Below are 15,701 nucleotides of genomic sequence, written 5' to 3'. Positions count from 1 at the left end.
GACAACAAATCTCGCAATATAAGTTTAACTAAGAGATATATTATTCTTAATTAAGTGGTCACAATCTTACAATTATAACAAATATTTCAGTAAATACAAACAGGAAATTTGAAATATTTGCTGCCAGAACAAAACCTACTTTTTTTTAATATATATATATATAAATATACCAAACTACTTTTCCAGGTGGAGAAATGTTTCATATGAGTAATTCTTATGATGTCTCAGCTTTTACACCTGTCATGTATAGCATAATAGTACAACCTCTCTAGATGTACAAAATCATATACTGCACATTAAAGCCAGGAAGTTGATGACTTGCACAAAAACCACCATAGCATTTCATTCATATTTGCTCAATTTACAGCTAACTATTATTTATTATGCAATTTCTGAAGTACAAAAATTTTCTTTAGATATATTTCACAAACAATATAAAAGTAGTTCATCTGTTTAAATTATGGACTGGTATTATTCATACCTACTTGCAATATATATCTTTTGAATCTGAAATTCAGGCTATGTTCTTAAAGTACGAAATTCAAATTTTTAAAGCTTATTTATCTGAACTACAGCCCCCATCTGGACTCAGTGGGTTTTGTTAATTAATCTCAATGGGCAGAGCACAGAGACAGCCTATTGTGCAGCTTTGTGCTTAACAACAAAGAAACTTAAACTGTGTGTATTACCTTTGTAAGGTTTGGACAAAACTGTGTGAATACGTGTTATTGGTATTATGTTTACTTATATCATTTTCAAGTGACTTGATAGTCCACTATTCACAATAATTTACAGTTCTTCATCTTAAGTTGCTGCTCAGATTTAAAACACTTCAATGTGATAAAATTCGCTTTGGTTATTAATATTTCGTTCACATTCGCATTGCATAGCTCCCTCTCTATCTCTCTTTTTTTTTCCCTAATAATTATTTTCCAGGCTGCTGCATTTCGATCAAGGGGATATTTCTCTTTCTTGGCTATATCGGGTAAAAACCAAAACATTTACCGCTCTGTTCCGTCCGGATATACACTTCCTGGTGCTGTGCGTAAAAATCTATCTCGTGATCTTCCTCTAGCCTGGTAACTTTCGTCGTCATGGTAACCAATTCCAACGGAACGCCTCAAATAAGGGTCCCTCTCGCCAAGGCGGTCGTAGTAGAGAGGGGGCCGTTCGTAGGACCTATCTTCTGGTACACTATGAGGAAGATAGGTAGAGATAATGTCAGCTAAAGTCGATTGAAAAATAGATTATTTACGGAATACGTGTACGTTTAGACATATGAGGTCTTGTGAAAAATTATTTATCTCAACAGTGATAAAAACCTTTTTAGCAATTATTTAAAATAAAATGAAGTTAACATTTTCGAAACCTTATTTATTCTATCCAAAGTGTGCTTTCCTGTTATATTTAGAAAAATATCAACGCTAAGTTTAATTAAGTCGCCACATTACGTTCACAAAAATCTAATTATTAAGTACAACTGATAAAATATACAAAAATTATCTAACACTGCCGTACTTTGAAAGCAGTATATAATCTATAAAAATTATAAAATTCACACAGAGAATTTTCGGGAGAAAAATAAATCGAGAAAACAACACTGGTTTAATAAATACAAAAACACGATAAAATTTCTTAAAAACCTCATTGTAAACGTCTGCTCGTGTGAAGTAATTTAGTGTTCTTTATAATATCTGAAAAATAAATCGAGAAAACAGCACTGGTTTGATAAATACAAAAACACGATAAAATTTCTTAAAAACCTCATTGTAAACGTCTGCTCGTGTGAAGTAATTTAGTGTTCTTTATAATATCTGAAAAATAAATCGAGAAAACAACACTGGTTTGATAAATACAAAAACACGATAAAATTTCTTAAAAACCTCATTGTAAACGTCTGCTCGTGTAAAGTAATTTAGTGTTCCTTATAATATCTGAAAATGGGGTGTACGATAATTAGATCACAAATGTGATATCTTTACAGCTCTCACATGTGAACTCTCCATCGAAAACTTCACCTTACTTAAAGAAAGAAATAAAACTCGGCGAATTAATATTTGATTTACAACTTGAACGTCAAAAGGTAATGAAATCGTGAGGGAAATATATATATAATGTAAAGCATGGGGAATTGGAGGAATTATTTTGAATGAATAAGCATTTACAGTAAGGTTTCTTAAGAAATTCAAATTGTTTCTTTTTTTGTAATTATCACACCAGTATCTTACCTTCTACCAAAACTATTTACATGAATTGTACAAATTAATAGGTTATACTGCTTTACGAAATTTCTTGGTGAATACTTACACCCACAGTTTATCTTTTTAACATAAAAAATATACTGCCTTTAAAATATACAAGTTGCTACTTAGGGTTAAATCAGTTAAATATATTGGGATTGCAATAGTAACTGTTAGAAAACTGTTTACTAAATAACTGTTAACAGAGAGGTTCCGAGTAGATGATAACTCGAAAACATTACAGCTTTGTTCGAAATCTACATTTTAAGCCTAAAATTGCACCTATAACGTAACGTGTTCAGCTCTGATTAATGTACAACAATTGTCAACAGGCCCTGCGATATAGCCTAACACGCAAAACAATTTAAAATAAACAAAACAAAAGTAACGAACAATACCAGCGTATCATTAGAGTAACAACATATACACATTCAGAACTAAAGTCACGAATTACTGTTAGAACGGGTCATTTGCCTTAGAATATCAGATCTAAAATTATGTTAGTCATTCTTATAACAACAACAACAACAACACGTGTAAAATACATTTTACACGCCTTTTCCACAAACGCTTTGCAAAGGGTATGCTGTTTGGAGCTTCAACGAGTGTTCCTTATCTAACGACAGATGTTAAAATTAATGAATTTGTTCGGTTTTTTGACGCCTTCGATTGTTCCTTACTCTTAAAATTACAAACAGATAATATTTAGCCAAATAAGCACTAACTAAAAACTAGATTAACGTGAAATAATAAAGACAAATTCAGGTAAAGCAAATTAATGATTAACTTTGACAGGTGACTACACGGACCTCACATGTGACTAAGGGAGTGGTTAGCAGAGAACACCAGACATTCAATGAAAATAAAGAAAAACAAAATCAAGAATATTCAGTTAATTTGCTATATGTAGTTCAATACCTTACATGCTGCTTAGCAATCAACTAATTACTAAGCACCCTAACTCACAAGTAACCAAACCTATAGAAAACAAATCAAACATAAGCCAAAAAAATCTACTTTTACTGTTTCTGGATTTTATGTTGAAATCACATTAACCAACTAGAAAGAACAATAGAATGACTCCCATTCCTCGATACATTATATGCAATTTCATGCACTGAATCAAAGTATGAATCAAAACACCATCAATAACAACCTCTTTTAACGTTTCTACATGCAGACAACGTTTCTAGATCCATAGCTTCTTGGAAAGTGGGTTGAATTTGTGGCAGATTTCTAGATTTTGAAGCTGGAAACCCGGGTTTGAATCTGTGCGATACCATAACATATTTTCCACACTTTAAGCTGTGGGTTCTGCTGACTGGTTCCTTCACTCGTATCAGTAGTTCAAATAAATACACATACAATACAATATCATCAGGTCTCCCTATTACATAAATCGCGTTTGTTTTTTTTGTTTGCTATGACCATTGTAAACTCAAACGAAAGGCATAAGTCTCACATATATCTGCTTTAGTCTGTGGGAGATCTTGCAAGGTGTCTTTGTGTCAAGTCTTATTTGGACTGATGGAAATATAAAGGGAAATGCAGATGAAAAAAATGCTTTTCCATGTATGACCTTTGACCGCATAAAATCGGAAAGAGGCATGTGTTAAAATTTTGCTAAGAAGCTATGTTTTGGTATGTACATACACATATACACACAAAGATATATATATATAATATGCAATGCACGAAATATTCATAAGTTGTTCTAAAGTACAATTCCACAGCAATGTACACAGTGATTATATAGAAAGATTAGCGTGTCATATCTATGGTACAGGAAGTCGAAATCCCATACTGTTGTTAAGGGTATTTTGCGGGTACAAACACCACAAATACTGGTTAATGCCGTCCTCCAGAGTCTAGGGTTTGTTTGTTTTAGTCTTATGAAACAAGCTTTTTCTCGGATAAAATTGTGCAATTCATAAAACTCATGATTATTGAAAGTTTATCCATACATAGCTGACACCGAAACTCTCATATCAAGACATTGGATTGTCTCAGTTTTCGTAACTGATACACTAGTCATGTATACATATAACCAGTTGAAGAATCATACTGAAGGCCAATAACGCTAAAATCCTGGTTTTGATACTCGTGGTAGGCATAGCACAAATAGCACATGTGTAAACTCTGTGCTTAACAACAAACGACCAGTCATAATTTCACGTTCACCCCCACACTGATAGATGAATTGTGAAATATAATTTTCAAATCCTAAGTGATCAAAAGCAAATATAAACGATTTCAACTTCATTAGCTGTATTTTACGAATATTTTAGTGAGGTTTTATTTTACTTCTAATTTCGTTAAAATACAATTCTATTGATTGAATTGTATTCATTTGATGTAAAACTTTAGTTCTTGAATGAATAAACAAATTGAGGTGGGAATCATTATATTAAAACCTTATCATATATGATATTTGTTTAGTGTGAACACATTTTTAAGTTACTAATATGTTTCCCTTTTTTTTTCTTTACAGTACCTTTACCCAAAACCTAGAAATAAATACCAAATAACATAGGGCACGGTGGTGCACGCATGGAGTCAAACAGATAAGTAACAAAAAAAGTTCACGCCGTGATTTAGGACATCGACCTTTTTTAAGGTGATGGTAAACGTCAAGAACGTTTAAACCGTCCCAGATATCTGATGATATTATAACATTCAAGTTGGATGACTTCGTGATAACAAAATGAAACTTTAGAACTTTATAAAACTCTCTAAAGTAATACTATTATTTATTTTGATCCAGTGACACCAAGTGTAATGTTGTGTTTGTTCAGTCCTAACACAACGTTAGGCCTATTTGCCAGTAAAAAAACTCAAATTAACGGCCTAAATCCATTGTCTAAAGCTTACAATGCACCTAGTCAAGCTTAGTTATATGAAATTCTACAATTTTAATTTAAAGATCAACTAATCCATGTTATAAAATTTAAATATTACCTACTTGTTTCGTTTATTTCTTAACACAAAGCACAGTTGTTTATAAATTATATGTAATAATATGTAGCTTATTCAGAGAGCCTGATTTAGACTTATTCTATATTCAATCAACCTGTTCTTTTTGTAAAATAAAAAAGTAGTCCTTAACTTGACAAACACAATTAAATATAATTACGAAGTATACAAATAAAAATTATATATTTTATCATGAAAATTCTAAACCATAATATTTATCCCATAGTGATTCTCAGTTAACGAGTTTGTACATACCGGCTAAACATAGTTTATCTACTAATATTAACAATTTCTTTCTTTTGTGTTAGCTCAAAGTTCGTTACGAATTTAAGTATTGTTGAAATTTGAAAATGACAGAATTCGAAGTAACTATGTTTAAAATAAAATTAGACACAAATATATTTATACATCACTCTTAGATTTTTTAACTATAGTGTCAATACCGTTACCAAATCTAAAATACTACAATTTAAGTTTATTAATTTAAAATAAATAGAAGAATGAATTATATCATCATTAGCGGCTGAATCTTGGACAGTTTCTTGCTTATCCACATTATCAGTAACACCTGTTTATATAGGATTGGAAGATTATAAAATGGTTCGGATTTTGATAAATGAAGTAGGTATATGAATAAAGAATATGCAACATTTAAAAGCGCTATTGAGAAAAGAAAAAAAAAAGAAGATTTAATTGTGCGTTTCACAACTACAAAGTTGACAATTTAGACTGCCAACGTCAGCTTCCTGTTTTTGAATTACTACGTGACAGTGCTGTAAGATATTCGCGAATAAAAAACAACAACAACAAAACTTTAAATGATGTCGAACAACGACACAGTTACGTTCTACCTGCACAACAGCAAGAGAGAGAAATCATGTGGGTCTATATTAGCGCAAAATGAAATAACGGAAATATGCAACAAATTAAAACACTAAGTCTAACACAAGTTTGACAACATCCAAGAAGCTATTCCTCGGTTACTTCCCTGCTGTTGTTGAGTGCAAAGTTCAAAATAAAACATACTAACATATTTACTTGTTTTATTCGCACTGTCATTACGATGCATTTGTTCTTGCCTCTTTTCCAGGCTTCGCGCATGTCTGAACTTGCTCAAGTCATTATTATTATTGAAAAAGTGAACATTTAAAAATGCACTATTATGGGTCGACTTTAATAACCAACTTTCAGTAATACCTGTGTTATTAAAACGTAGGAGCTTTAAAGTTATAGTTTGTTAAAAACTACTGAAAAAAATAACCGAAAAAGTTGCAAAGTGTAAAAATTATTTTTGTTCAATACAAATTATATTTATTTTCTAATGTGCATTATAGTTCGTATTATCACCTAGAAAGATGTTTATAACAAACACAACGATAGCCACAAGAAGGCATTATTTAGGGATTGCGTTAAACTGGGCACAATTAAAAGATAATCCGAGAAGCTAAGAATTTTATAGCAGTTCGAAAGTATGAGAATATGCATACAACAACAAAAAATAACAGTGGAAAATTTTGTGACTGAACTTATGGCTTGCTTGTGAAAGACTTGCATGTTGTGATGTGTTCGCGTTCAACTTATTAACGGGCAGTTAGGTACACAACTTTGTCTAAAGCATAACATTAAACACTACTTTTACAAACTGCAACAGTACATATTCATAATTAAAACATAACACACACACACGCGCGTGGCTCAGTGCTAAGTCTATAGGCTTGTAACACTAAAAACCGGGATTCTATAGTCGTGGTGAGCACAGCACCGATAGCCTATTGTGTAGCTTTGTGTTTAACCACACACACAAACAAAAGAAGCAGAAACGATAACAGTTTATATTATTCGTATTGTTCAGCTTGTAGGAACTACGAACAGTGTATAACCTGAAAGTAAGGATGTATAGGTCGTGGCATTAAGATCCTTCCGACGTCGACTCCTTAAGAGTAGAACAAGGAGTGCGAGGTTTTCACCTTTTGCTTGGCTATCGTCTTTTAAATTCTGTTGCATACTCCAAAGACAACAGGCTTAAAATTCTGTGTTTCTGAACCTCGCAAAATCTTTACTAAGCTTCTTCGCGTAGATTCTTCCCTCGGCGAATCCCTTTCCCTTTTTCTCGTTCGTTCAAATATTTTTCTCTCTTTATTGAGAAACGTGTTTGCTACTTTCTCAAGGTTTATGGGCCTACGTTTCACCTGTGTGACTTGTTAAGGGTCGAATCTCTTCTACGCTGAGATGTGATAACAGACTACTGAAGCATATAATATGCTTTTTAGAGAAATGACTGGAAAGATGACAATTTTAATGAATAATAGGACCTTTCTTAACTCATACAGCCAATCTGGTCACAACATCAACCACAGCCATATCAATGTACAAACCAATTCAATAAGCATGTGTTATGCCGGAGTACTCCTGGGGCAGAAGGGTTTGTTTATTGAGCAATTGAACACAGTGGTCAACATGCCCTAACCTTCACCGGAGTACTCCTGGGGCAGAAGGGTTTGTTTATTGAGCAATTGAACACAGTGGTCAACATGCCCTAACCTTCACCAACGTTGGTAAGCACTACGTTCTCATAACCTTCATCAAATCTGATGAGCACTACGTAGTCACAACCTTCCCCAAATCTGATAAATACTATGTTGTAATAATAGTCAAATACAAAGTGATTGGTTGAGCACATTTACGTAAGCGAATTCCTCAACAAAAAAAAACAAAACAATTCCACCCCTTCTTTTAATTAAGTGAGTGGGATTTACATTTCTGAAGTTTAGGTGCTCGGTGATTCGTCCATTTAGTCTCCTAGCTATCGGTCTTATATACCCTTGTTTACAAATGGGCCATTCGTACTGTTACATGGCCGCAGTGCCATGTTAATTCGATCTTTGAACGGAAAGTTTTTTTTAAAAAGTCTGCACTGAGATCTGAAAACACAGTTGAGTTAAATTTGCGAATTTATTTTATTAATCAATTCCTTGACCTTTTTCGAATTTTTGTTATGAACGGCATGCTTCCTAGATAAGTAATACTAGGGATAATTTTTGGGTACATTATATACAAGTCGCTGTCTATCTGTGCATTTTTCACTTTGTCCACCAGGTTGGGTGGGTTACAATTATTGCATTATGTGACGGATTTGCTATTATATATTTATTTTAATATCGATGTTTGTTTAAATTAATTTATATTTACCAGTGTTCATAACTTATACAGTTAAATATGTATCGTGAAACTCCCGCCTATTCTCTTAAGTTGCAGAAAGAGTTTAACAAGTGTCAGATTTCGCGCTTTCCGTTAGCGATAAATTATCATAGATATGGGGGTGGGGCTTAACTGGTTTACTAACTAAGTTAAATAATATATTTAAAATTATATTGCAAATGAGAAACTGCTAAAACATCTATGGAGTGTATAAATCATTTGCAAAATACAAACATTTTATAGTATTAATAAACGTAAAGTGTATATAAAGAGAGTGAACTCCATAAAGGTAATTGAGATACACAAAAATGAGCTATCAGTGGAATACCTAAACTAGTTTCAAACTTTGCTATTAAACGATCTCATTTTATCTCCAATGAAAAGAATTGTATGCACATTTGGATGGGGTTGCTATGGGATCCAACTTAGCACCAGATTTACCTAACTGTATTTCTACGCTTTCGTGAAAAACAATGGCTGGAGAACTGCCCAACATGATATAAACCTGTATAACACCACAACTATGGTGATGATACCTACACTATCTCAGAAATCCGGACTCACGTAGAATCTCTCACCTCAACAAACAACGCTGTAACCCTAACTTTATGGCACAACATCAGCATCTTCTTCTTCTTGGCCACCCATACCACTAACGATAATGGCGTTTAGTCATTTATGTTGTACCGTTTGTCAGTGTTAACGTGAATGTTGACTCAATTAAATGGTTATGTACCATCTATAGCTAAATTATGCTTTGGCGCTAAGCAGGTATTCTTGTATTAGGGGCCGAAAACACCGCTAGTAGCGAGGGTACCCAAAAATAAGTTGATCCTAATATTAGCCTATCTAGGAAGGATGTCGTTCATGATAAAAATGAAAGTCAAGAAGCTGATGGAATAGAACAAGTTGACAAGACAAATTCAACTGTGCTTTAAGATCTCAATGTAGGCTTAAACAAATAAATTAATAAAAACTTTATTTCCGTTAAAAGATTGAATCAAATATTTACACAGTACTATGGTCGCGTACCAGTATGAATGGTCTATTTGCAAACCAGGGAATATGGGATCGATAACTAGGAGACAAGAACGAATGAACGAGAGCATCTAAGCTTCAGAAGTATGAACCGCACACAAGTAGGTAAACACATACTGAACTAACTATCGCGACAGTCCACCTTACAACCAACATTAATTCTTCTTCATAACACAGAAGGAGAGAAATCTACGTACTCTTGAAACCCTGAAAATAAAACTAAGGAAACCAACGATCCACAATCGGAAACAAGAATTTTTCTCACATTTGCGAAAACTGTAGATGAACGTTTTTGTGAACAAAACATTATACACCATACTTCACAGATATATTTTCAACAGAAAAAACACACTCAATACATTCATTGGCTTTTAATTACACGATGCCTTATAAGAAGCTAATTTTTACACAAAGTTGAACAAGGTAAATAACAAAAGTTAATGTTTAAACGCCGAAAGCTGGCGAAGCATTAGAAGCTAACCAAGTCTAAAAAATAAAAAATCTCTTTAACTGCAGGTTTTTTTTTGTTTTTTTTTGACATTCGTATTAATTTGTCCATTTCGAATTTAAAGTCAGAGGCGCGCAAAAATAACATTAGAGATTCATCTTTCGTCTGCCACAAGTCTGTTCTTGAGGCCTTTCGTTTAGTACCAGAATTAGATAGTTGGATTGGGTGACGAGGCTAAAGGTTCTCCATATATGCTGAGTAATACTTTGAAAGTTACGGATTAAATGCGGAAAACTGGCGAAGCATTACAAATTAACAAATCTGGTATTGAATGAAAGGCCTTTTGGGCAGTGACTTGTGGGAGACAAAAGTTAGAACTGTAATGCTATTTTTGCACACCTCTGATTTTGAATCCATAATGAACAAATTAAAATGAATGTGGGAAAAAACAAACACCCGAAGTTAAACGTCATTTGATCATAAATAATACTTTAGAAAATCACAGCGGGTATCTTAGTTCCAAATATTGTTTTTAAGCTTCCTAGTGAAAGATGTATAAACTTGGCTAATAAACGGTGTTTATCTTTGTTGAAACAGACATGTTACTCTAATTACAATAATAAAAGGCATGGCCAGGTGGTTAGGCCGCTCGACTAGCAATCTGAGGGTCGCGGGTTCGAATCCCCGTCACTCCAAACATGCTCGGGGCGTTATAATATTACGGTCAATTCGTTGGTAAAGAGTTGGCGGTGGGTGGTGATAACTAACTGCCTTCCCTCTAGTCTGTCTTACACTGCTAAATTAGGGACAGATAGCCCTCGTGTAGCTTTGCGCGAAATTCAAAACAAACCAATAATAAAATCCTCCAAAACATTAAGACTATAATACTCTACATAATATACATACACGTCTTAAGGCTTACAGTGTTCCGTATTAAACAAAGAAACAAAATGCATAGAATAAGAATAGAAACAAGGATCTTGGATTTGGAGAACATCAAGCAACAAGACTTACCAGTGTGGGTATCTTGGCGCCCTCGCCGCAGGGTACAAAGGTGCAATAGAACGTCCTAAAGCGTCGTCTTTCTCGTGGATGTAAATACAAGTAGCAGAACTGGCCGCACTAGACACTGGGGGTTCATAATAATCAGTTTTTAACGTCCTTTCGTCTATTTTATTATCTGCATTGTGCGCTTTGGCAGCAGATCGAATGTCTATGAATGCTACAGTTGCGGCCACTGTGGATGTGTTTTCATCTTTTTTTGGTAAAATCTTCACACTCTGAACCTTGCCATACCTTCAGAAAACATAGAAAAGAATTATAAATAATTCATGGTTATTTTTACAAAGGACATTCAAAGTACATCTGCGAAATCCCATAATAAGGAAACACTGTACTATATAATTTTTACAACAATTAAAAAAAAACTTAACCTAAGAGAACTGCTATAGTAAAAACTCGAAAAAAAATTTGTGTTTGAATATTACTTGTTGGTCATTTAACTTCAGAAACTGACGAGCGAAAGTGTGGTCTACATGTCCAAAACGATTATCAAGTTTCAAAACGAAGAAATAAATAAAAATTGATGAAATAATAGTACCTTACGTCCAGAAACTAAGACGCATATATTTTAAATTTCTGCAAGTTTTCTGGCTCGCTTGCAAAGATGTTAGTTATGCAATTAAAGAATATAGTTCGAAAGCGTGGAATGTGACATCCAAAATAATGGTTAGAAAATAATTAATTAACGAAAAAAATGAAAGAAGCATATCCAACCGAAACTCATCACATGCCAGAACTTTAAGATTAAAGTCACGTAAATTGCATATTTTTTTACCACATTTTTCTTACTTTGTCCTTTTCGGAATCAAAATCAAAGGCGTATAAAAATAACATTTCAGATCTATTATGTAATATAGCGCCCCCAGTGGCGTAAATTGCATATTTTTTTTACCACATTTCTCTTACTTTGTCCTTTTCGGAATCAAAATCAAAGGCGTATAAAAATAACATTTCAGATCTATTATGTAATATAGCGCCCCCCAGTGGCACAGCGGTATGTCTACGGACTTACACAGCTAGAAACCGGGGTTCGAATCCCCATCACACCAAACATGCTCGCCCTTTCAGCCGTGGGGGCGTTATAATGTGACGGTCAATCCCACTATTCGTTGGTAAAGGAGTAGCCCAAGTGTTGGCGGTGGGTGGTGATGACTAGCTGCTTACACTGCTAAATTAGGGACAGCTAGCGCAGATAGCCCTCGTGTAGCTTTGCGGGAAATTAAAAAAAAAACAATTCCTCACTGACAAAATTCGTTAGATATTACATACTATGTGTTTTCGGACACTATGACCACAGTACTACTCTTGACAGGAACTTAGTAGCTCCTATTAGTTGTCATCATCTTTCCTGTGATGAAAGACGCACAACGTTTTTTTTTCTGCTTCCGCTAACACATCCTGGAGAAAAGAACTTGGCATTTCTTCGCTGAATATTACAAAAATGTTGCCAATGGCAACGCCCAAACTTTAGAAAGAAATCCAAATAACTTGCAACTATACCAAAGAGGGAAGAAAGTTGATTAAAGGATATTTAGTACACAGATCTATTCAACTGATGTAATGGTGAAATAATCTCATTAAACATCGGAGCCACGTATGCTAGTGGATACGATACTTTTAAACGATTCCACTATTATGAACAACTAACATAATCTGAAACATAAATTATTACCGCAAGATGCCACTTGTGGGCGCATAGAATTAACCAATCAACACAATATCTTTTACACGTGATTTGTCCCAATTGATGCTCTTTTAGATACAATTTATCTACGTAGGAATGTATATATATTATTTTTTTTTTTTAAATCACTTTGCAATATTAAAAAAAAATGGCAACTTGAACAAATTACGATGAGAATAGTCAAAACGTTTGTTTGTTATCAAGCACAATTGTATGTTTGTAATTAAGCACAAAGCTACACAATGGGCTATCTGTGCTCTGCTCCTCCCCACGGGTATCGAAACCCGAATTCTAGCGTTGTAAGTCCGCAGACATGCCGATGTGCCACTGGGGGGCGTCAAGCACAAAACCATACAATGAATTATTTGAGCTTTGCCTATCGCACGTATCGAAACGCAAATTTTAGCGTTGTAAAATGTGTGAAACTTACCGCTGAGCCACCAGAGAGTTCATTTAGTTGTTTAATGTTTTGTAATTATTACTGCTTTGATGAATCTATATAAATATAGTTGTACTGTCTGTAGTATGTCCATGTAACAACTTCGCAGGGTGTGGATGGATCTTCACCAAAAATGGTATGGAGGTTCATTAGGTTCATGGGGAGACACATACACATTTTCAGTTTTGCATTTTGAGGCTTTTATGGGCGTTTTTTACCATTACTTGGCACCCTGTAGATGGATCTTCACTAAATTTAGTATGGAGGTTCACTGGGTCCATGGGGAGATTATACAAATTTTCAGTTTTGAATTTTGCGTTTTTTTATGGGCGTTTTTGCGTTTACACTTTTTTTTACCACTACTTCGCCCTCTGTTGATGGATCTTCATCAAATTTGGCATCAACGTTTGTTGGGTCCATGCGGAGATACGAGCAAACTTACGGTTTCACATTTTGTGTTTTGCAGTTCTTATGGGTGTTTTGCGTTTTTTACAATTGCATATAAGGGAAGCAACTTTTCATGTCCTAATAAGATAACCTTTCATTAATCACGAATTTACATAACTACCGTCTATGGGACGGGTACTCCAGCTTGTTTATTATAAAATAGGAACACCTTCATTCACACGTAGGTTTAGAATTATTTTTAATTATTGTTTGTTTGAAGTTAAGCACAAAGCTACACAATGGGTCATCTGTGCTCTGCCCACCACGGGTATCGACACCCAGTTTCTTGCGTTGTAAGTCCGTAGACATGCCGCTGTGCCACTGGGGAGGGGCTATTTTTAAATAATTAATTATTATCTTTAATTAAATGGGTGTGATGTGTGCAAATTATTTAAAATAAATGAAACAAGATTCAACTGAAATGGGTCGCGTGATTTATGGTGAAGGCTGTGAGCAGCTATGCGTTTAATTATTATTCACCACAAGATGTTTTGTGTGAAAGGTTAATTAACATTGTTGAATTATATATAGATATTGCAATTCTCATTGGTCATGCGTGAAAATTCAATTCACGGTTTCATAATTTCCGATCGATAAGGAATTATCAACTACCACCGACGCCCTAAAATCGTGGTAATCAACTTCTGTGACTAAATAACATCTAAAAACACCATACATATACCGTTCACTACCACAAGAAGCCTAGTTTTGTCTTTCGATTTGCCCTTTTCCAGGGTTCCTAATAAGGGGTTGAGTTCTCCAAAACCAGTATAACTTTGTAATAAGAGGGGGGGGGGGGGTGAAAAATCCAATAGTGGATTGGGTTTCATATCCATTTCATTTTTGCATCACAGATTTATCATTTATGGGGATAAAAATGTAGGTTACATTTTGAAGAACAGAGGTTTTTATAGGGAAGTTAAAATGAATGAAACTAGTGTCCAGTGTATAAGTTAATCAAACTGAATACGACGTGATTGGAACAGAACACGTGGTTTATTAAGCAGTTATGCTAAATATACAGGGAAGTTTATTCAGTTATTTTTTGCATTTTATACAAACTTTAAAATCGCTGCTTCATTTCAGGCTGATAAGAGGAACTGCAAATATTTTCCATCTGCAGTTATATTACAACTGATATTGTATGAGGAAACACCGGGTAACACACCAAGAAAACCATCAATTCACAGGCTGATGGCCTGTGGGAATGGAGAGTGTCTTTTCAACGCTGGGTCCATTGCCATTTGCTAGAACGTGTCAGTTAAGTTACTAGAAATGGTATCCAACGGATCAACATCTCTTTGTATTACCTTATCGCTTGCTTAATCCGTTTAACAGTTGTTGTACATGTAAAGTGATCATAGACCGCATGATGAGCCCTGGTATTCAACGAAAGTCCTCGTCGGCACTGAATATGGTAGATCTAGCGTGGTTGACATGTTTTAACTGATTCTAAAGAATCTATAACGAAAAGCTAAAGAGAGTCGGTTTGACGTCACCAGATGATGATCAAGTATAATAATGGTTGGAGACGGCTTGAATGGGTAATCAAGTAAAACTTTAATATAAGTTTAACGTAACAGCAAATGTACAACGTTTCGACAAGGTTTTGTCATCATCATTTTGTACCTGATGACAAACAACATCCATTGAATACCTCGGTAGCCGTATACGAGTTCACGTGGCCAAAATGCAACAAGGGATATATTAGATCAACCACTAGAAAGTTCTGTAATCGAAAGAACACTGTAATGCTAAAACCTACAAAACTAGTAGTATTAACCACTGCCTAGCCAAATGTGATATTACACCTACCTCTGGTTTTTACCGCATCATCCTTCATACCCAGAAAGAACTAGAATCGTTTACCATTAACCTAAGAAAACCAACTGTTAACCAGAAGATTAGCACACTGCCACTGTCTCATAACCTAAGAAAACCAACTGTTAACCAGAAGATTAGCACACTGCCACTGTCTCATAACCTAAGAAAACCAACTGTTAACCAGAAGATTAGCACACTGCCACTGTCTCATAACCTAAGAAAACCAACTGTTAACCAGAAGATTAGCACACTGCCACTGTCTCGTAACCTGAGAAAACCAACTGTTAACCAGAAGATTAGCACACTGCCACTGTCTCGTAACCTGAGAAAACCAACTGTTAACCAGAA

The 15,701-nt window shown here is 34.6% G+C and overlaps 1 protein-coding gene across 1 annotated transcript in view; it reads right to left on the bottom strand.

The window, feature by feature from the left end:
- Positions 1–15,701, bottom strand: part of LOC106459695 (msx2-interacting protein-like) — a 98,299-nt gene that overhangs the window by 46,561 nt on the left and 36,037 nt on the right. Inside the window, 2 exon segments of the mRNA XM_013919342.2 lie at positions 1,006–1,194; positions 10,912–11,193. Coding sequence (XP_013774796.1) covers positions 1,006–1,194; positions 10,912–11,193 — 471 coding nt within the window.

The sequence above is a fragment of the Limulus polyphemus genome, unplaced genomic scaffold, assembly GCF_000517525.1.
Source record: "Limulus polyphemus unplaced genomic scaffold, Limulus_polyphemus-2.1.2 Scaffold649, whole genome shotgun sequence".
Lineage (NCBI taxonomy): Eukaryota > Metazoa > Arthropoda > Merostomata > Xiphosura > Limulidae > Limulus > Limulus polyphemus.
The sequence above is the reverse complement of the archived record's forward strand: the minus strand, read 5'-3'. Positions and strand labels throughout refer to the sequence as shown.